The following is a 24194-nucleotide window of genomic DNA, read 5'->3' on the forward strand; positions in this document are numbered from 1 at the left end:
TTATGCAATCGTGCTGTATTTTAAAAAGTGACATCAAGTGAATATGCAGCAAGTTACGCAATTAAGGGCAAGGGGGAGGTTCCCTGGTGAGTGAGAAAAAAGAACAAAAATACACACGTCAGTGTTTCTCTTTTTCTAATTCACCAGTGGTCTTTCCCTAATAACCCTGGATATTAAATAAATTGGTCTAAATTTTTACTATACGTTAAGAACATTGTTTCTTCTCCATCCTGATTACATTTTCCTACCCTATAACATGTTGGTGTTTATCCATAGAATATGATGAATTAAATTTCAGTGCCTTTATTTCTTGAATTCTGTGTTAGTCATTTTTTCCCTAAAGGTAAGGAGACCTAAGTATTTTTAGTAGACATTTTGAACAAGAACAAATACTTGCCATGTGAATGTACAGGCCACTCTGAATTAGGGAAGATCAGCATGGCGCTTTGACCTGTGAGTGGTTAAATGCACAGTTAGGGACACTTATCTAAATGGGTGGTTAGGTAAAACTAATGCTTTTGCTTGATCACTATTCTGTCTCTTTCAACAGGTTTGTCTCTTTTCTGAAAAGGGTTATAAACATCAGGGAAAAGTATACTGAAGAATAGAATTGATTAGTGTGACATATTTGAGTTTCTTTCTGCCACTCTCTCAACAGCATGTCATAGAGAGGCAGTTCCAAACAGAGTGAATTAAATTTAAATTACACAGCTTTGGCTAGAAAATTGTTCAGTTAATTCAGCCTCTGAAATGAAATTTGTTGTTTTTTCATACACTTGAGCCACTTCCTGATTTTTCATACAGCGATGATTTCTGCCAAGGCAGAAATCTGTTGATTTGAGATCTTTTATTCACAGACAATTGTGGTTTTTAATTTCTGAGGAAAAATATGAAAAACAAGAATGTATATTCATTATACCAGGAAAAATACATTAAAAACTAAAATATAGTTTTACAATGGGGTCATATTTGTACAGTGATTTATTTCTACTGTAAAGGGCTATAGGAGGCTATGGTATGACATCTTATGTTATTTTAGGTACTGTGTTTTGTGAAAGATGACACTGAGAACATTCTAATGCTTTCTGTTTGCTGTGGAATTGTTCCAAAAGGCTGTTGAATATAGAAAATAGATCAACTTTTAACAGAAAATTTAACTTGTGCGGCCTAAATAATTTAGTCTGCGTGAAACACTGTACACTGAGTCACACATTTTTAGCCCATAAATTTCTTTTAAGAAGCAGACTTCATTATTTATACTTGATGTTTGACTTATAATTCAGAATTTGGACCCAGGCAGTAAAGGGTGGAAGCTTAGTTTACAAAGTACCAATATAGCTACTGTATTTTGATATAAATACTAACATGAGATCTAAAGTTGAGAATAATTCACATCTACAACTTCTGGTTTAATATCTAAAATTATATTATTTATAAATATAGTGCAAAAAAGATTAAATTGGTGCTACATTCATGAAATAAGAGCAATAATGTTGATAATATCGCAACTTTTATAAGCATTTACAATGTGGTCCTATTCTAGAAGCTTTTCGTATACTAATATAATCCTTACAACAATAGCTACTATTATGCTCTCCATTTTTCCAGATGAGAAAAATAAGGCACAGATGGTTTTTACACTTTAAAATCGTTTTTACACTTTAAAAACGTTTCTCAACTTCTGCATTATTGACGTTTGGGGTCCGATGGTTGTTGTGGGAGGACTGTCATGTGCATTTTAGGATGTTTAACAGCACCCCTGGTTTCTATCCATTAGATGCCAATAATAGCAGACCCCCACCCCCAGCGCAATTGTGACAACCTAAAATGTCTCCAGACGTTGCCAGATCTCCCCCCCATGTGGAGGGGGGGAAAGGGGCAACGTGGCTGCTGGTATGAAAAGCGCTGGATTAAACAATATATTCACATCTTCCTCCTCCCCATATCAAGAACAAAACAACAACCCTAAACTGATTTCATCAATATAGTTAAAATTCCTCAAGGAAAATGGAAAATTGTCTTATAACCTTGAAATTAATTTTGAAGAGTATCCACTGTGGTTGAAAAAAAAGTAGCTTTCCATTTGAAGTTGGCTCTAAAAAAAAATCAGATTATCTGCTCTGGGGTAAATTGGAACAATTGACCTGCAAGACCTCATAATCCAATAATTTGTTATTATCAAGTCAGCTTGGATGTTATCCTGCAAGATGTGCTGGTGCCGAAAGAGGATGGGTGTTTTCCTTTTAAAACTCCCTTTAATGAAAGATACCTGCGTGACTCTAACACCAATTGCTGTTAGTTATCACTGACATGAACAGTTACAGTTCCAGGAAAACTGATATTTTTAACTTCCTCTTTTAAAATAATAGCGGCAAAATGAATGAATCCAGTCTCCCAACTATCTCAGTGGAATTAAGAACAGAATAACATCAAACCATCTCAAAATGCTATTTAAATGTTTGTATTTATTTAAAGTTATACTGTGAACATTAGCATCTGAACAAATTCTTTATTCTCAAGTAATTAAAGACTCTGCACTTGAAAGATTTTTAAGCCTAGTTTTTGTCACAAAAGTACATTTGTCCCTTGTCTCCATTTTTCAAAATGGCACAATTTTCTTAACATTTACTTATTTGTACTTTTAATCTCTGACTATATTAGGTACTCTTTTAGTGAAAGTACGTCATATCATATTTCTGCTTTTTTTAAAAATGTAGGACCTATATTATTGTAATTCCACTTTTAAATAAGTGGACTTATTGACTTCACCAGTGTTGTGGTTCTGATAATTGTGTCAACAGTTATAATCTCTTTAATCGTTAGCCACTGTAATGAGATATTTTCCTTCTTGTCCCTTGAATTCTCTCTGTTACCTTATCATTAGCCAAATCTGATGCAAACCTTCACAATTTCCATGCAATATCTATGCTGAGTTTACTGCAGCTTGTAAGTGGCAGTAAAGAACAACCCTTGGTGCTTGTAAATGTGTTGATTATGTGACTGACTGCTAGGATTTACACACTCTGCTTTTTATTACAGTGATGGTTATCTTTTCTGCTGTAAGTGCAATGAAGCAACTAGAATGTCACAGAGGAAACTGTCACCTCTATCCTATTCACTGTAAAATATCATCCCTCCCAATACACTTTTCATTTATTATGAAACCTTAATGATGAAAAGAACATTGAGGAAACGATACCTACTATCTGAATCTTACAAAAATGAGAATAGAGAGGGAAAGCTCAACACAAATTTAAAAAATACCTTAAATGGACTATATTTGCTTCCCTTTTTGCATCAGTGAAAGATATTCTCTACTTAATCTATGTTTCCTAATAATGACAAGCTATATTTCAAAGATTCATCAAATTCTACCTGGTCATGAATATAAAAGGTTATAGCTGTTCTGCTTTTAGGAAGCCAAGCACAAGTACTGCATAAAGCCTACTGATGCATACATTGTAGCACTCCAGGGCTGTAATAAATTTCAAGTCATCTGTTTCTGCCAGGTTGTTTTAAACCTCTTACGGTACTGTGTGCAGCTTCTCTGTGCAGTTGAATGGATGGGTATCTCTAAGTTGGCTACCACCATTTCTGTGTCCTCGTGTAAAATGAGCTATAATCAAGTTTTCACAAATATGCAAATACTTCCATGAAGGATCTAAAATAAGTTGAAAAATGTAAGCTCTATGTCCTTGGGAAGGCAAATATTGAATTTTGTTTCTCAACCTGTAAGGTAAAAACAAACGGTGTTTCACTTGTCAATGAGACAAAGATGAGAGGATCTGTTAGGTCCCTTTAAATTAATCTACTGAATGTGTGATTCTTTTACAGACCACAGATGACATCCTTGTGGCCTCAGCGGAGTGTCCCAGTGATGACGAGGACATTGACCCCTGTGAGCCGAGCTCAGGTGGGTTAGGTTAGTCGACTTTTTTTCTTACTTTCTTTGCTTTACTCTAAATCTTTGTTGCATGCCGTAGTCCTTAGAAGAGCCTTGCGTTTATGTCTAGAAGTCCACCCTATTAAACAGTCTCATTGTGAGATAAGAGTTCTTGCTTTTCGCCTGGATAAATTTCCCCAGGAAATTTACTGAACATTTACGGAACAACAAATTTTTAAAAACAAAACCCACCAAGATTACGTATTTCAGAAAAAGCAGTGGAGGACAGCACAAGGCTGTTACCTTACTGTTCACGTTCTGTTAACTCACAACATAATATGATATAGTAGGCTTTCCCTTGGGCCACCTGTAGTAAAACTGAAAAGCTTAAAAATTGCAGTGTATTGTGGAAAATTATTTGACCTTTCTACTGACAAAAAGTCCCTACCACTCATTCTTCCAACAAATTGTCTTAAGTGATATATTTCTGAATTTCGGAAGTGAGGGTATTATGGCAGTAGTAAAATAAACAGTGGGTAGAGTTCTTGATACATTTAATAGAGAAATATTTGAGTCTTGCCATGTATCCCTAAAATTCAAATTGATGCATTTTGACTCTAGTTGATGCATAATTTCTCCTCCTTCTTTGTGATACAGTGTGCCTGACTAACATATAAATATTGTTTCCATGCAGCCTTGTAGTGTTAAATAGGGGCTGTGGACCCTGAAAATGAATCATAGCCTGGGTTTGATTCCAGATAGTTATAGTACCAAGTATTAGGATCATTTCCATTAGTTTCCTTTGTAAAGCAGTGTTTCTTAAAATTCAATAATTTTCTTATTTAGGTTAACAAAATGAGTGAGGTAGATATGGACTAACCACTATCAGCTACCTCGTGATCTCTGTAGTTGTCACCTAGGACCCCAGGAGAACTTCATGTCACAATAAAATAACTTATTTGCATTCTTGTGAAGAATATCACTGTAAATTAAATCTATTAACTCTGATATTTGGATAAAAACATGGTTCAGGATGCATATCTTGCATCTCCTTTTGAATATCGCTTCTTCCTGCTGATTGTAGCTCTATACTCTAAGCACTTAGAGCAGCTACTGAATGCCAATGAGGAGCAGAACCTCAGCAGTCATATGTCAGCAGGAGAAGGTTTGGGATATTCAAACTGGTTGTGTTCTGGTCCTCCTTCCTCTAGCCTCCACCCCACCAATCAAAATTCTCAGCCTCTAGAACTGTCTTTCATACACAGTTATTAGAACTCTGATGACCATCCATTCTTCCATTTTATTGAAATCTACAACCAATCCCTTTTGGTTGTCTGGGCAGATGTGGTCACTTCATGATACCATCCTGGGCCGCTTTGCCAAGATCCTGCCTTTGTTTTCATTGGTATTCTAATTCTCTCTGTGTTAGCCAAAAAAAAAAAAAAAAAAAAAAGTTATTTCTTTTTTGTCCATTACATCAATCCCTATCTGTATGCCTTCCTCTTCCCTCAAATTTCTTCTTTCCGCATTTCTCCTATTCTCACACACCTGATTGTGACATTCTTTTTTGTATCCGATCTTCTCTGAAATCCTACAGCATGGATTGTTCATAAAACAAAGTCTGGTGTTTGGTTGTACATTGATGTGTGTGTTTATATTTATATTTGATTTTGTTTTCCCAATTAGCATTTTCTTAAGAGAAATAGATTTTTTCAGTATTTTCCAGTGTATTAACACAGTGCTGAAAACAGTATAGATTCTTACTAGTTACAGTACTTGCTGGTTTTCTTCTGGCCTGAATCCTACTTTCACTGTCTGAGTATAGGCTATCATTCTCTTTATGTAGAGTCCTCACTTTGAATACCTAGTAAATCCAGTGTGAGAACTCTAATGGCACTTAAAATTGTCACTTCTTTTTCTTCTTGAATGCGGCTAAATGATCCAATTCTTCTAGCCATTGCTTATGGGTCTTACTAACCATTCCTTATAGACTAGTTTACCGTCTCTCCCTTTCTCTGGGAACACAGGCCCTGAGAACAAGACAGTAGGATGGGGGAGGGGAGAGGAGAGAAAAAGAGAGAGAACTTTTTTGTCATCTTCCTCTCCTTTTTATTCACCTGACTTTTGTCTGCTTTGTTGACTATTATAACACATGATAAGTGAGGAGCAGCCTGTTAACCGTACTCCAGATAATCTCTCTGCCTGTGTTTTCTTTACCACACTTATCACTATCTGAAAGACTCTTTACTAATCTGTTACTTGTTCATTAGTGTGTAGCTTGCATCCCCCACCAGAAGGGAAGCTCCGTGAAGCAGGCACCCTGTTTGTCTTGCTCCCTGCATGGATTTGTCGTGTAAATTTTCATTTTGTTCCACTGCACCGAAGTCTGGCGCCCAGTGTACAAGACACAGCAGCTACTGACTGACTGATGACAGCTACTTGGGTACTCTTGTAGCAGGACGAGTTTAACTTCTCATCCTCTCCCTCAGTGTTTCTTTCCTCACCCCCTAGTTTTCAATTCAATTCCTCTTAAGGCTTAACTTTCAGATTCTGTTGCTTCAGTGGGATCTTTCGCTGTAAGCTTTTCTTCTGATCTTACCTTTCCTTGATAGTGTCTTGATAGTGTATTCCATGAATAGGTCTCTTTCTATATTACGTTTTGTAAGTGAGATCTCTTTTTTACCTTGGCTTTTTCTGTCCAATTCCCTGTTTTTTTTTTAATGCTCATCTTTAATAACTCATGCAGTGTTGCTCTTTTGGCAGAATTGGCTCTGTTCGTGTGATAGCTTCCTATGAAATTCTTAGTTTATATGATTTGTTTCTATTTTCCAACTATTTTTTTGGAATAGAGATTTTTTTTTTTATCCTCTTTGAATCTGAATATCGTTTCATTATAGCGTGCCTCTCCTGCAGGTCTTTGTTTCTTAATGTAATGATGTACTGGTTTTCTTAAATATTTTTTTCTTGCTTGCTTTTCATCTTGACTACAAATATAAAATAACATGTACAAGAATTATAGTTGCTGATGTTATTAGACCTTGGATATTGTTAGATATATCTTGATAAAAGTCATTTCAAATATTAGCAGGTCATATTTTGGGAAACTGAATTTTTAGGAAAGCAACATATTGAGTTAAATATTCAGAAGTGGATATTTCTGCTATGCACTTTTGCTACTCCTTAAGCAAGTGAAAGCAGATATTTTTGTAAAGAGATGCATAATTACTTTTATAAGTAGGTTGCCCAAATTTTCTATGTATTTCATTGCCAGTGTCTTTTAGGTTCCCTGAGTGTTTACATATGAAGTTTCTCTAATCACGCTAACCCAACCCTTCCTCAAAAAATGACTTTTTCTCTGAAAATGTGCTATGCTCATTATTTAAGTGCTTTCCTAAGGCTATTAATAAACAAATAGGAAAAATCCAGCATCTTATTGAGCACAAGTAAATTTTACCTTTTATCAAGTGTTTGATAAATTTGAATTACCGTGTGGTTCCAGCCAGAACTCTTAATGAAGAGGGAAGTTGTATGTTGTTGGATTGTCAATTTCACCACTGATCAGGTAGTATTGAGTCCTACTGTGCACTCTCTGCTCTGCTGAGCTCTGGGAGCAAAAATAGAGTTTACATCTTCAATTCCCTTCTACAAAAGGACATCTTTCTACCTCAGGTGCTTTTTTAGTTATTCTTTATGATTACCAGATTCTTCTTCTTTGACATTAAAATATCATGTATTTTTCAAGTTGTTGCAAGAATTAAAACTAATATATTTAAGGCACCTACTGCAATGCCTGGCATAAAGTAGAGCATACGTGGCAGCTTTTCTTTTTCCCAATTCAGTTATATAAAAAAGAATATTCAAGCTATTTTTTCCCTTTTACATAATGGTGTTACTTGTCCTGGCTCAAAATTGGTGGGCAACTGATGAAATCACTCATGCCTCCTGATGGGAACTGTACATGTTGAAACTAGATCAGGAACAACCCCCTGGGTGGGAACACATGGAACTCAATTATACCTGATTCCAGCCACACTGTCCTGCCTGGTTAGCATTGGATGACAACTTCACATTGGTATAAATAGTGTTGTAGAATATGAGATGGTGGCTGTGCAATTCAGGAGGTTTAATTGAACCTCATGACTTAGTTGACAGGTAGAAATCTGAAGCAGCCATTTGTAACTAGGTCACAGGGTACCATCGCCCTAAAATGCCTGGTTTCAGCTGCCAGGACATGTGACAAGTGGATGACTTTTTCTTCACAGCTTTTCTCAAAAACACTTTTTCTCTGTACTTTTCCCTCAGCCTAGAGATTTGGTTATTAGACTGAATGATTTAATATATGGAAAGCATGTTGTAGAACAATGCCTTGCTCATAATAGGTGCTATATGAGTGTTTGCTGTTATTACTATTTGCATCATATACATATATATATTTTCCAAGAATTCTTTTTTTCACATGAACATAAGTTTTTGTAAAACAGATTTCTCTGAGATCTTTTGTTTTAGATTCACTTAGTGAACTGACAAAATGACGACACTGTAAACCACTTAAATTCCAAGATGACCCTTAATCATGTCAGTACACCTTAGTTTGAGGCCTTCATCTAAATAGACCCCTTTCTCAAAACTCCTGAAGGAATTTGAAAAGGTGATTTTTATGTTGATATCTGAGACTATAAATGATGATAATGACTCTCTTTGGTGTAGGAACTTTCTGATGAATGACTTTAATTTGTCATTTGTAACAAAGAGAACAGGCCCAACTTCCTGTTTCCTGGGAGCCCTATTTAGGATGGACAATTTCCTCTTAGATTTATAGTGCGAAGAATAATATGACTGTTCTCTTTGTGTATGTATATGTGGGCAGGGGTAGCTAACAGGATATTGGGCCACTTTCAAATCAATTAAACCCTTGTCAAACGAGAAAAAGAAAAGCTACATTGAATAACAAAAAAATCTGACTAAATATAGGGGAAGAAAAGAATCGTCATTTTTATGGCAATCTCTGAAACATTAGCTGAACCAGTGGGGATAGGGTGGTCAGTACAGCCCCTCAAAGGATCACTGTTGATTGCCTGTCATTTGGATCACACTGATCAGGGTTCAGGTTATATGAATCATGATGGATCACCCTAATAACTAGTATTTAGTGAAGATTTATGCTGTGTTCATCATTGTTCTTAGTACTTTATAAACATTATTCTATTTCATTATTTTACAAAACTGTGGAGTATTTTCATAGCTAAGGAGATTCAGAGAGATTGTTACGTTTTGTAATATGAGAGAGCTAGAGCTAGTAAGCTCTCTAGTTTAGAAAAGATGGGCTTTTAATTTCTTGGAATGCAGAGCTTCTTCTAGAATTCAGGCACCTTACAAATATAGGATTAATTTCAAAAATGTTCATTTAAATAATTCCATGGCTGGCATAGATTTAAATTTGATGGCAAAAGGTCCTTTACATGTATTACTATTCATTAGGCTAAATTTGCTGCAATTACCATGCAATTTTCAGTGGTTTTCCAGTGTGCTATTTTGAGAAACGATCAAAGGATTTCTATTGAATTGATCCCATTAACCACATTAGGAATAAAGTTATGTATATTGAACACGGTGCATCTTTTCATTAAATAAGTAATCACAATCATTTAAAGGAATATATCACTTATTAGATCATATTTTTAGATCCTGATTAGAAGATAATTTTGTGCTACATTCAAATTTCGGGTATTTATTATGTAATTATTCAAAAGCGAATTTAATTAGCCCATAATAGCCAACCCATTGCTGTTAAAATGGGGAATTTTGAGCTACAGTCAGAAAAACAGCAGTAATGATGTTCCATTTTTGGAAACATCTAGAGCATCTCCTGAGCACCAAGCCAGAGTCAGTGCCAAGGGCCCAGCTAATCACATAGGTGCAGGACAGGGTAGCTGGATTTTGGGCACTGATGGGCCAGTTGGCTTTCAGTGTGAGGCGTGCTGGTGGAGGAACCGTTTGTGTTCTGTATAAATTTTATTCTCCAGAAAACTGCAATAAAAATGAATGCTGTATGGTTTATCATTTGCCACTCACTTTTCCCTTATTTTTCTGAGAGAAGTAACGTCAAAACAAAAATTACATTGGACAAAGTTAAACATGCAAGGTAGATTTATTCAAGACTATTACAATAGAAGGAAACCAGAACTCAACCTGAACTTAACTCATTGAAAAATAAAAAGACTAGAGAGTTGTTAAGAGCTGGGGTAGAGGGATCATAGACTCTGTGTTTGCTAATTGGCTTCACCCAAAGGAAAAGTAAACCTCCTTTGAATATCTTCATGACTGGAGATAGTTTAACAACTTGGAGCAAAGGGACCCCCAAAGGTAGGCTCCTACCCTCCCACAGAAACCAGGAGATGGGAAGTTATCTTCCTTGAAGTTTATATTTCAAATGGATGGCTCCCAGCTTCCTGAAAAAAAGTTCTGGGTTGTAACACAGGCAAGAGGCTTTGGAAGATATTTACATATGAAAGGGGCAGAAAAGGAATTTGGAATTACAAGTTTTCTAAAGTAAATGCTCTAAGGAAAGGGAGGCCAGAGACCTAGAAGCAGAAAGAAGCCTGTCTAAAGTTTGGTCAGATGTGGGGAACGTTAAGATCTTGTTCAGTGAAGGTGACTCCACCTTTCTAGGCAATGAATTTCACTCACCAAAACTAGTTCCTACCAGGAGATCAGTAGGAAAAAAATAAATAAATAACCAAAGGTGGTTTTTGTTTTTGTTTTCAAAACACAGCAATTTTTATTTACCGTGAACTATTTTGACATTTCTGTGATTTTAGAATTGTTTTTAACAATGTAATGGAATGGACCGTTGTCACACATTAGACAAGCTCTTAAGAGCATTTTGTAAGAATTGTGATATACAATGGAGTGAGTGTTAGTCATGGCGGTAACTTTGGAGTCAGGTAGAACTAGTTTGAGTTGCAGCCCTTCCTGGTCTTGTGGAAGTTACTTAGTATCTTTGAGGCTCAATTTCCTAGTCTGTAAAATGAGGGGAATAGGGTTGTTACGAGATTGAAAGAAGAAGATGCATACACAGTGTTTGGCAGAGTGCCTGGCACATACTAAGAGTGTAACAAATAATTATGATAAAGCCCATGGTGAGTAGAGGACCTATTGCTACTAGCATTGGTTTTGTGCCATTGGATTCATTGTTCTACCTTGTAGAGGCCCCTCCCAAGGCGTACAGATTTGCTCTGAGTGAAAAATGAACAGAGTCTCTTTTGATGTTAGAGAGAGTGGACTCTATCCAAATGTTTTAACTAACATATGATTGACTGCTTATAATAATTACTTAGCAAATAAGTGAGTTTGCTGAGTTAAATTAAGCATTTCCTTGAAAGTCCGCAAAAAGTGCTTGGCTGCTAATACAGAACCTCCCTACAATACGTAACAGAAAAATCTGTTCAGTAGTGAGTACACAATAAATTTTTAGGCAGTCTACATGTATCTAGCCTTAAAACATTAATAACCTTGCACATCACAAGTCCTTATAAGAAAATGCTAAAATACTGTAAGAGCCTTTCTAAAGTGTGACATGTCCTGTTGAGCTTTGGAAGGAAACAGTGAGATATATTGCCATGCTTTAAAATGTTCACCCACCCTGAAGGAAGAAATGTGGTAGAGGTTTAGAAAAATAGAGGATAAGTGTATCTCTTACGGAAACATGAAATCCAGGAAGAATGAAATCATGTTTTCTTGTAATTTGTGTGAAATACCTGTTTTGATTATGAGATTGTTTTCCTGTGAGTTTTCTTGGTATTTATTAATTACGTTTCCTGAGATGATATGAGAGTTAAGCCAGCATATTCTGAATACCACACTATCGGGCGTGCTGCCTCCAATATGCTTCCTTTGCTGGTTCATGGTGCTCCAAATGTTACACTAGGCTTTAGTCTACAGGTTTCTTCTCATGTCTTCTGACTCATTGATTGAATATTCCCATCATTAGTGGCTTCTTTACCCATCCTCAGTATTATAAGAAGCCTGGCATTGGTAATAATATAGGAAACAGATAAGGATACTTTATTAATTTGCCAGGTTAAGAAAGGATGTATTAAAGATGCCAGTACAGCCAGAGGCCATCAATTAAATTAAAAAGAGAAAGCGAAATACCAATATTGCCACACCTATGAGCACACTAAAACCTTACATTTCATTGAGCAAATTTTGAAAGTCAAAATGTCTGAGTTCAGCCACTTGCTGTGTAATCCAAAGCGAAGTATTGAACCTCTGTGTACTTGATTATTTGCATCTGCAAAATGACATGAATGGTGTTAAATACTCATGACATTGTTGTGCTGATAAAAGAGAGAGTGCACATAGAGCACTTAGCATTGAGTTGGCCACATAGAAACTTTAATAATATAAATTAGCTTTCACTGGTAGTACTAGCAGATTAACTGAGGAGTAAACCACATCATAAATCGAAATAAACCGATAGCCCCAGGCAAGAAGGGGAAATATTAGTAATTGGCACTTTAGCATCTGGAAAGTTTTAGAAAGTATTTCTGAATTCTATCAGCATAAAACTTTTCTCAGTAGCCACTAGGAAACTAGTAAGAAAAGAGCAGTACTTGAGTGGGATAAATTTAGGTTGCTAGGGTGGGAAGAGGGCACATATCATCTGCTATTCTTATTTTTGGAAGAACAAATGCAGGTGTCTGCCCCACAGAGCTTTTGAGAGAAGGAATGATTAGCTTTCCTGCCTGTTTTTATAATGCACTTGCTCTTCCTCCTAAGACATTCAGGAATGTTCTGGGCTGCATGACTGAACTGGGCATGCCCACCACACACCCCCTCCCATGATGGATGGTTTATCATCCATATTTCCCAGTTCTAGACTTGACCTGCTTCCTTCGAATGGGCTCGGTGGGGAAGCTGTCGCCTCAGCTATTGCACTTTCCTCAAAAAGAATGTGATCTTTTCCCAACAAAACAAAATTGAGACAGCAATAGCTTCATGACAGGAATATAAAGATGATCACCCAAAGTGAGTAGACCCAGTTTTAAATCAAGAAAACTGTACACCACCCCATTACCCAGAATGACCTGGACTTACATAGACGCTGTGCAGGAACCCTGGCTGAGGAGCAGTGCACCTAGGACGCAGCATGCAACTCTGCAATAGAGACTCTCCTCTGGATTTCATCCAGAGAATGCCATGGAATTCCAGAGCAGGGAAGGAAGGAGGAAAAAAAGAAACTCTAAAACTTAATCAAAAGTGTTATTATTTCCAAGATAATTAGTTATTGCCAAAGAGTGGTCTTAGGTGACTGGTTTCATGACACTAAAAACATAAAATATCATAATAAAATTTTGAAAGAGGCAGAAATTTAATTCACTCCAACAATAGGAGCCAGAGAGCACTGATCCGTAAAGAGAGAATGTTTCACAGATAAACAGAAGCAAGCTCTGCATGCCACACAACGATTAATGGCCTGAAACAACATGCCCCGCAATGCAAATTGTCGCTTTGCCACCTGAATTCACAGGGCCTCCATTTGTGAAAGGGAAGTCCTTGAACCTGGGGACCCCCACAGAGATAATGTCCTTGGCGGTCACTGCCACAACTGTTTGAGCCATGGTGTGTGGTACGTGTTGCAGAATTGTCTAATTGTTGGGACAGCTGCTAAGTCAATACCTTCTGTGTGGAAAACATAGGGAAATAATCGGACCATTATTGTTTTTACACAGCACTTTATCCTTCTCAGAGCACTTTCACTTTTATTGTCCTATCTGATCTGATCCTCACAGCGACCCAGGGAGGGAGATAATGTATCACCATTATATTTTTTTCTGATAAAAAAATGATATCAGAGGATAATGAATTGCTAAGGGTCACTCAGCAAGTTAGGTGCAGTGTCTGGACTAGAAGCTAATGTCTAATATTCTTTTTACCATCCTGCATTGCCTTCCTAAGATTCTGTGGGAATGCAAACGCCTTTTATTGGAAAGGAGAGATAGATGTCAGGAGGTGCAGTGGAGTGTGGCTGGAAGGGGTAGAGCTGGACAGTTGCTTAGAAAAGAGTCCTCAAGTGTTCAGTGGTCTATAGGACAGGATAAAATTCGAACTATTAACCAGTTGTTCTGCAGTCATAAATGCAGATGTGTTGAATGTATAAAACTATAATAGCCATAGACTTACCTGAGTTTGAATGTTGGCTGTGCCACTTATAAAACCTAAATAACTTAACCTCTTTGAGACTCAGTTTCCTTTCCTGTAAAGTAGTGATAATACCCACACCACAGAGCTGTTGTGAGAATAAATTAGATAACGTGTGTAAAGTGCACAGCACAGAGCCTACCTTATAATGATAATTCCATAAAGGTAACAGTTATTAACTAAGTAAAATAAGAAAAGGAATTTAAGCCTTACGGTGAGTCAGAAGTTACGACAGCCATGTTGAGCGTCAGTTGACAATGAAGTAATGTGAAAATATATCTAGTAAGGATAAATCCATGCAATATGGAAATTAAGAAAGAGGAGGAAGATGGAGGAAATTAAGAAAGAGGGTTTTGATATTTAAAGTAGGAAAAAGATGGAGGAGATATTAAGAGGAGAAAGATGGAGGAAATTAAGAAAGAGGGTTTTGATATTTAAACATATTGAAGTAAGTTAACTCCAAGGTGTTATGAAATTTTCCCTAGAGCTCCTCAGAAGCCTGACTTTACCTATAAATCGTGAGGAAAAAGAAAAAAAGATCACTGTAGCAATTTCTGGCAGAGAATTGGAAGAAATGCTGCAGTATTCACACACACACGCACACGCAGACACACGCACTCACTCTTCATTACTCTAGCTATAGTCACGGTACCGTCTTTGTCTTCCTATAAACAAAGTTCCTCCCCAATTCCTGGTTCCAGGCTTGAGGATTCCTTGGAATGAATCACCCAGTTTTGTGTAAAGATTGATTGTTTAACTTTCTATATGTAAAAAAGTGAAATGCATCTTAAGAAAAATGATTTCTGGACATATATTTCTGGGTGTTTTAGTCAGTGAGCTCCCGGGAAAAGAAGCTGTTTTTCTATCGAAGAGTTTAGTTGAATGGAAATCAGTAATGGCATCTACATTTCAAATGTAGCCCTTCTTGCATTTTCTGAAATGTAATACATTTTGATGAAAAACACACACAGACTTTCCAGGCTCCCTGGCTTTGAAACTGATTTTCTCAATTATTGCCTGTACGGCTTTTCTTCTCCTTGACAATCATGGAAAGTTTGACTTGACTGATGAGGCCCTTTTCCGCTTTCTCGCTCTAATAGAAACAGGAATGAAAAGTACCCTAGAAACTTCTGCAACTACTCTCCTGAATTTGAGAAAAGAGCTCCAAGTTAGCCCTCAACTGTTTGTAGTGCTGTGGGTGTCAGAGGATCGTGATGTAAATAAGGCACCCAAATGAATCAAACAGACGACTGCTAACTTGGTTGACTTGCAATAACTTAGTGATTTCAGTCATTGGAATTTAGTGACATGAGGCTTGGAGGCATAGGGAAAATAAATGCAGATGCCATACTTGCATTGATGCATACTGATCCCAGTTGCTAAGCAGAGGAGAAGTGATTTCTGGTTTATTTAAATAAATATCATATTTACTTCTTTTACTGAAGATATTATAGGGAATGAGAGTTAGGGAAATAGTAAGTTAAAAATATTTTATAAAAATGTATGCAGTGTTACTACCAGTGTTTTGCCCACTTGTTTATTACTTTTTCTCAAAACTTTGAAATCAAAGCTATCTCACACTTTCTTATTGGTTACATTCACCTCAGTCTACTCATGAAAATTTATGAACTTATAAAAATCTCTTCCTCTAGTCAGTCAGAAAACATACGTTTTCCAGCTAGTGTGTTCATTTTCATTAGATGTTGGAAGGTGGGGGAATTGGTAGAAAGAGAAAGTGTCACAGGAAACTATCAAAGCACTAGCAATCTAGTCTGGAAGAGAAGGAACAACTGAACAGAAATGAAACATTTAAGTAAGATTTCACAATAGTATGAAATCCATACTAAAATGGGTGATGTAATAAATGGTTGAGAGAAGATTGAGATAAAGGTGGGTTTTCTGCAGATCTTCCCAATAAGTCTTCTTGATTCTATTCTTGCCAGCTTTGAGCCATTCTGTCTCATGTCTTCCTTCTTCTGAAACCTTCAGTGGCCTTCCAGGGTTCATTCTAGAAGGCCTGGATTCTTCTCCTTTAAGTCTCATCCCAAATACCTTCTACTCAGAAAGCCCACTACTCGGATGACCCTTCCTAAAGCCTCCCCATCATTATTCTCTCTCTTAATACTCAATTTTTGTGCCTTCTTGTGTTATTGAATTTTTTAAATTTAAAGTTGGCTTACTTGTTTTATTGCATTTTCTATTTTATTTCCAATATGGTGTAAGCTCTAAGAAGGTAAAACTCATGACTGCTTTGGGTCCCTTGGTATCAACGTTTTATATGGTACATGGTAAATTGTTGTTAGTCAATAAATATTTGTCGAAAATTTTTAATTAATTATTTTCTACTTAATTTTATTTTTCCCACCTCCGTAAATTAACCAGGTAGCAACTTCACATGAATCTTTCATACGTCTTTCACCATGTTCCTATAAACATATGTACATATAGGGTTGTTTTTCTCTCATAAAAATGGCAACACACTATATGAATTAAACTTGGTCTTCTCTGTTTCTAATATATTATGGACATCTTTCAGGTCAACAGATTTAGCTCTAACTCCTATTTTTTAAATTTTTTTTGGTGAGGAAGATTGGCCCTGAGCTAACATATGTTGCCAATTTTCCTCTTTTTGCTTGAGGAAGAGTGGCCCCAAGCTAACATCCATGCCAGTATTCCTCCACTTTGTATATGAGACCCTGCCATAGCATGGCTTGATGAGCGGTGCATATGTCCGTACCCGGGATCCGAACCCATGAACCCCGGGCCGCCAAAGCAGAATGCGCAAACCCAACCACTACGCCACTGGGCCAGCCCCTCTAACTCCTATTTTTAACTGTGTTGAAATTCTAGACTATAAGTGTGCCATAATTTATTCAGCCATAGCCTTGTTACTGAACTTTTAAGTTGTTACCTTTTTTCATTTCTCATCACAAACAACATTATGATAAACATCCTGTATTTATATATGTATATGCTGGTGTATTTAATTCTGTAGACTTTTTTTTGTAAAACTGAGGTTGCTTGATTAAAATATTTGTGTATTTTTTTTTTGACTTTTACTATTATAAATTTCAAACATACTAAATTAGAGGGAACAGTATAATGAACTCTCATACACCCATCATCCAGCTGCAATTTAATCTTTTTTAATTTTAATAGATGTTATTAGATTACTTTCTAAAAATGATTGAAAAATTCACATTCTTACCAGCAAAATTGCCATTTCACAACAGGTTTCCTTACTATATTATCACTATTCTTTCTTTCTTCTTTATTCCTCCAAATTTGTAGGTTAAAAAAAAAAAAACTCCTTATTTTATTTTGACTTCCATTCTAGTGATATTGAGCATTTTATCCTACATTTAGTCACCCATTTGGATCTTCTATTCTTCCTTTACCTGTGTGTATTTTTGTCCATTCTCTTAGTGGATTGTTTGTCGTTTTTTGTTTTTGTTTTTTTTTGTGTGTGTGAGGAAGATCAGCCCTGAGCTAACATCCATGCCAATCCTCCTCTTTTTGCTGAAGAAGACTGGCCCTGGGCTAACATCTGTGCCCATCTTCCTCCACTTTATATGGGACGCTGCCACAGCATGGCCTGACAAGTGGTGCCTCGGTGAGTGCCCGGATCCGAATCTGGGCCGCCAGCAGCAGAGCACGCGCACTTAACCGCTACGCCATGGGGCCAGCCCCCTGTTTGTCTTTTTCTTTTTTATATCAGTTGATACATACTGTTTGTATTTTAGAGGTATTAACTCTTAGTCTATCACATGTACTGTAAATATTTTTCCCATCCTTTCTCATTTGTATTTTCACCCTGTTAGTGATACCTTTTTCCACATAAAATTGTTATTATTTATGGAGTTAAATTTGCTGATCTTTTCATGTATGGCTTCACTCCATGGACTATGATCTGTGTAAGTTTCACATCCACCTTCAAAGTTCTTCTCACTCTCTTCCAAAACTCACTATGCTGCAGCCACCCTGGCATCCTTGAGTTCCTGAAAAGCAAACTCTTTCTTTCCTCAAGGTCATTCCACATGTTCTTCCTTCTGATTAGAGGAGTCTTCACTTGACTACTCTCCACTGATTTTCCAGGTCTCAGTATAAACGTCACAACCTCAGAAAGGTCTTTCTGACTCCCACGTCTAAATCAGAAACCTCTGTTCTACTTCCACGTGGTACCTACTATTTTTCCTTATCACACACGTTCCAGCTGTTGCTTTAAGCTTAATTGTGCGATTCTTAGTTCTATGTCACTTTCTCTCATATTTCAAGGTCCTTGAGGGCAGACGTGAAGTGTGTTTGGTTATCTACTCACCTCCCAGGACCTAGTACAGTTCCTGGACCATAACTATAACTTGCTATATATTTGTTGATAGAAGGAGTGAATATTCTTAGGGAAAACTTCATAAACGATGGGGCACTTAAGCTGTCTTGAGAGATAAGTAGTATTCAGCCAGGCAGGAGGAAAAAAATCATATGAGCCAGGCATGAAGGTAGAACTTTTATTGGTTTGTAGGGATTGGGAGACAGCAATAAAATTATAACTGTAACCTCTTTTGAGAGAAATGGAAGACAAATATGAGTAGGTAGCAGTGAGCAGACCACAAAGGTTCATGAGAACAGTAGTCACATTGGTACTTTAGTAAACACCATGACACTTTCAAGGGTTCTAATAAAACCTTGTGGACACAGTGACCATGTAAAAAATCTATGAAGCTTGCAGATAACTAAGCTGTGGACACATAGTTTACAACGTACAGGGCAGTTAAAGAACAGGCTTCCATAAATGTCATGATCTTATGGTTTCCCATAGAGATGAGGGAGGATGTGTGTGTTTCTCTGTCTATTCATTTTCAGCGTCACAGGGTATGATTGTCCATTGCCTTTTATGTTTCATGTGGTGCTATTTGAGGTAGTAGCCTGTCCTAGTTGGTGCTCTTTGTCCTGCAGGCACATGGTGATTTTTTCTGTGGCTAGCATCTCTTCCAATGCAGTGCCTAGATTTCTGGTGAAGATAATGATCCTCTTAATCCCACAGTGGTAACCCCTACACTTTCCTTCAAACATGTACCTTGGTGGCTTTGAAAGTAGCAGAGGAAAATGTTAGTCCCAGCAGCCAGGCAGGTGGTAAAGGCTTATTGATTTCCAAGTTCTTCCTGAATCTCTAATTCACTGGATAAGGGCTAATACGTGTCAGACATGACCTCTCTCAAGCCTTTTGCCTGACCTGCAGGAGCAAACTTCAGAATGTGCAGGGCATAGGTGGAGTTGGTAGGAAGGGAGGATGGGACGGATTTGAAACATCCAGCATTCATCACTTCTCAAAAAGCCACAGTGAGTTGAAATTAGTGTGTGTCATATAAATCATTGCCCACCGGCTTTCCTGCAACTGTGGCATTTAAACATGCGTTCTTGTGAGTGATTGCATCATAATTGTTTCTTCAGGCCTATGTTGTATTGAAGCACAAAAATGTAAAAAATAATAAACTTTATTTTTTGGAGATGGGGAAAAAACTGTGCTAATCTCAATTCACAAACACCCCAGGAGCCTACAAATCCAATTTTCTTTTCACAGTATTAATGAAACTGGGTACTGGAAAAGTCAAATCTTTCCCCATAAATCTGAAACCATTTTTAAGGCTAGCCTAGAATTATAATAACTTCCATGTCTATTAAGACACTGAACAGAGCTCTGGTCTAATGAGATCATTTTAGGCAGCTCTTTTTCCTAGGTGGGGGTGGATACAGAAATTTAAAATTGATTATTTTTAGTTTAATCTGTGATAAAACCAGAAAGACTGATCAAACACTCTTAGAAAAAAAGTCAATAAATCCATTTTGCCAATAGTTCTTTGAGAGGATTATTGTAAGATAGGATATCTAACAATTCTGGGTATCGGACTAATATATGTTGAGTATTATGGAGTTTTATGATCCTTTATATACCCCTCCTCATATGAAATATATAGCTCATGCTCCATTTTTTATAACTGGTATGCTTTATTGTTTATTATTTGTTAAGATTGGTAAGCTCTTACAATTTTTTTTCTTAAAGCTCAAAAGCTGAATTTTCATTGTCATCAGTATACAGTGAAACTCTTTCTTCATCCTTGATGTGACAGGGTCATGGTTGATGACGTACCTATACGCTAACAGTCTATATTGAAGAAATAAAACCAGCAATAAAGATTGCTTTGAAACTACAATCTCACCCTGCAAAGCTAACTTTGGAAACAACATAAATGTAATAAGATTACAGTGAAAGAACAGCTCATCCAAGTATACAAAATAGTTTCATAAAAATGACAATTTGAGTGATAAAAAGAGCATCTGATGGCATGGTTGCCTTGGTGAACTCATCAATGGAAATATAAGGTCCCACCACCCACCAAACCCTCATTTTATGTGACCAGAATTAAGACTTTAAACATTATTTTTCGTACAGTGTTGTAAAAACATAAATCAAAAACAGTTTTATCTTTTAATAACAATATTTGATTGGTATGTCTCCAATCTCAGAAAGAATAACCAAAGGATGCCAAACACTTTCCATCACAAAGCAAAATCTCTTTGGAAAAAATCATTCATATTCAAAGATTTCTCTTTCCAAATGCTTAGTTATTTTAGAACTTCAGTTAGTAATCATCTTTCTAAGTAAATGTGGCTTCATACCTCCATTCGCATATGCTAAGGTTATGACTAGGTACAATCAAACAGTGGCAAACTGGTCAATATAGGCTCCAATGCAAAGCTTAATGTGCTCCTCATATCTCCATCTGTATAAAAGTTTTTTACAATTTGTAATAAAATATTATTTGTTTTGATAAAGCATATAATTTTATCCTATAAACAAATTTAGGAAGTTAAATTTTAAAGTAAAGCATGCCAATATAAAACACAAAGACTATGTTCTCGTGAAACAATCACATTTAGACGTTTTTTGCCAGTAAGGACTATTTTATATTGTGATTGGAGATTAGGAACTTGGCAGTAAGTTTTGTCACTCGTTGAACACCTTGCTGAGTAATGAACCAACCCCAAGAGGCAAAGAGTCCTGAGCCCTGGTGGCCTGACCTTCTTTGTTTACCTGAGAGTGGAGAGGGACACACTGACTAAGCTACTGGAGGGTCACCTTCAAGGATAAGTCATGATCTGAGAGAGGAACACACAGAAGAGGTAGGGAGGAGGAAGAATTAGGAGGAAGAATGGGGAGGAGCATGGAGAAGGTGACAGAGGGCCAGAGGAGCTGGTAAGAAAGCAGACCTGCCACCAACAGCCCTCTATACTAGAGCTTAATGTATCTCTTAAGCATGTTTGTCTTATGGTGTTCCTAAACTGGATCTAAATTAGTTCCTATTTGGGGAAATGATGTTCTTTCATAGATACAGTGCCACGACCATCAAAAATAAAGAAAGAACATACATCAGGACAATTTCTTTTCATGTCATAGTAGTTTAAAATAACTATCTTAGCAAGTTGAAGGATGGGTTAAAATTTTAAATATTTTACTTTTTAATTTTTTACTCAGAACAACAAATGCATTTATTATTCTTTTTATATGACAAGGCACTGGAATATATTTTTTGCGCCTACTGTGCATTTTCCACAAGGAATTATTATCTGATATGAATAAATTGGTTTAGGGTATAATGTGGAAATATGTTAATAACTGTCCTAACACTTGAAAGAGTATGCCTACCTAAGTAACCACAATATTAATTAGACAATGAAAAACAATAAAGTTCACAGAGCTAGCATACAAGATTCTTGATAAATCTGAGGCAAAGCAGACCATGTGGAAAACTTCTAGAGACCATCAGATTTTGCTAAATATTTGAAAAGAGAGAGAGAAGAAGAGAGAATTAAAAATCAGTTTTTATCTGTCCTTTAAAATAACACTATTTATCAGTACACGAGTTGCAGGAATATTTCCATAGCCATTTGGCTGAGAAGTGGCTTATATGAAAGAGATTATAATCCTTGTGACAGCTCTTTGTCCTTTCCAGTACAATCAATAGCTTCTGAACCATTTAGGCAAAAAATGCCAGCAAAAGTCAAAAGCCTTCATATTGCCATCAAGGTGTGCATATGTGCTCTCCCCACGTGTAATAGACCTAGCAGATTACGCTCCATTCCAGTTGACTCTGAAGGGAACAAGATAATGGGCATCCTTCAGTAAAATGGAGGCAGAATTACATGGGAAAACTTTGATAAGTACAATAATCTTTTGTTATTAGTGTTCACATAAACTGTGTGTAATTGATGACGATTTTTAACTTTATGAATCCTTGAAATAGATATAAATGGGCTTAAACACTTAGGAGATTTCATCTATTCTTTTTTTTTTCTCTTGATTGTGACCTAGCCTCAAATTAAAATATGTGTGCCACCACCCCACCAAAGTTGAACATTTGTCTATTTCCAGTCACACCAAATAATAATTAAATGCCTTGGCATACTCAATGGCCGTCATCAGTCCTACTGAAGTTTTCCATTGACCTGGACTCCTTGTGCCCCTGGGCCCAATATAATGAACTGGCTACATTAGCTTTGTTTTGCCTACAAATCAGTTAACTTTTGACCATTCAAGGACTTATTGCTAATTTGTATGTATTCCATTCTTTTAGCTCCTCTCCTTTATTCTCTTTTACCTGTTTTTAAGTGTTCTCTTCACATGCTGGGACAAAAAAAGGGAGAAGGGGTAAAAGTAAATTTTAGTTCATTTATTTGATTTTTAGCCCTGCTGAGAAAAAAACATATTGTAGATTGTTTTAATTATTTAAAATGTCTTGATTTAGTTTACTATGGAGTGTAAAGGGAAGGTAAAATTCTCAAATCCATGAAATATAAGAATTGCTTTTGGATTTCTCTGATTAAATTCCTTTTTTCACATCCTCATAAACAGTTACGAGATGACTGAATTTCTTTTTTACATAAAATTTTAAGCAAATTATATAAGAAGACATTTAACCTTGTTAGCCATTTGTACTGTTCTCTACATTTAGAGGAAAAAACGTAAAAAATCCTCAGAGATTCTTCAGTGATCATCAAAATAAACCATTAATGACTATCAATAAGTGAAACCACATTAATAATTCATAAATATATTTAAAGTTCTCTAGCCTTTTATTGCACATGTGGGAGAGATGTTCCACTAACACTTTAGCGTATAAATTCTGCTTAGCACAAAAGTTAAGAAAAATATCACTTAGCCTTCAGATTTGAGGCATAAAAAGGAAAAATTATTAAATAATCAATTAGATATGGAAGCAACTGCATATTCAAAACAGATCTATAATAATACCTGTGGTGGTTATTAATTTTTTAATGTAAATTAGGGAAAAAGAAGATAAAATATTTCTTCTTTGGGTCTGGGGTTTCTTTTGGTAAGCTTTTAAAAAAAAATGTGATATTGAAATCTTTACTTAGGGGTTACAGAGATATTTTTAGGCCCGCATGTGACTTAAGCAACATTTTGGCTGGAGTTGCAAAAAAGACTAGTATTTTCCTTAAACAAGAGGTATTTATCAAATGCCTATATGGCAAAATTAAAGCATTTGATGATTAGGCTTGCAATCTCATTCTAGTTTTAATATCAATGTGTTGTTGGTGTGCTATTTATACAGCTGTTGTGAAAACTTATCAGAAATTTTTGAGCAGATAATAAAATTAAAAATTTTGGATAAGATAGTCCATTTATGATACCAACTCCTAACTGGAAAAAAATACATATATATTCTTAGTATATAATGCTTAAACTCTCAAACTTTCAAGTCTTATCGTGAGCTATCTGATTAGGATTTTATCTCCATTCTCCCCATTCTTTTCTGACAGACAAAGTGAGATAATTATGAAAATGTGTTTAAAATGAAAGCATTCCATCAGGTAGTGGAAAATGATTTAGGTAACATTTAAATAAAATCCCTTTTTCAGCTCTTGAGACACCACAGTAAAAGAATGCTCCATGAAATGAGCAAGTAGAAAGTTGTCATTTAGGGAAAGTTAGCAGCTGAGCTAATTGGCAGACTTTGGCAAAGATGACTGTATTTGAAAGAGAAAGTGCTGCCTTTGGTTTGTCAGGCAGTGACAGAGTTCCTGCAGTAGG

The 24194-nt window shown here is 36.3% G+C and overlaps 1 protein-coding gene across 15 annotated transcripts in view; it reads left to right on the top strand.

The window, feature by feature from the left end:
• The window catches only part of NRXN1 (neurexin 1), a 1082241-nt gene that overhangs the window by 1052877 nt on the left and 5170 nt on the right, over positions 1–24194 (top strand). For 9 of the 15 annotated variants that reach the window (XM_058551255.1, XM_058551254.1, XM_058551259.1 and 6 more), the window contains one exon: positions 3835–3922. In XM_058551255.1, coding sequence (XP_058407238.1) covers positions 3835–3922 — 88 coding nt within the window. The remainder of the gene's footprint in view (positions 1–3834; positions 3923–24194) is intronic. The other 6 variants (XM_058551256.1, XM_058551260.1, XM_058551261.1 and 3 more) reach the window with 1 other exon arrangement.

The sequence above is a fragment of the Diceros bicornis genome, chromosome 12 (genome assembly GCF_020826845.1).
Source record: "Diceros bicornis minor isolate mBicDic1 chromosome 12, mDicBic1.mat.cur, whole genome shotgun sequence".
NCBI lineage: Eukaryota > Metazoa > Chordata > Mammalia > Perissodactyla > Rhinocerotidae > Diceros > Diceros bicornis.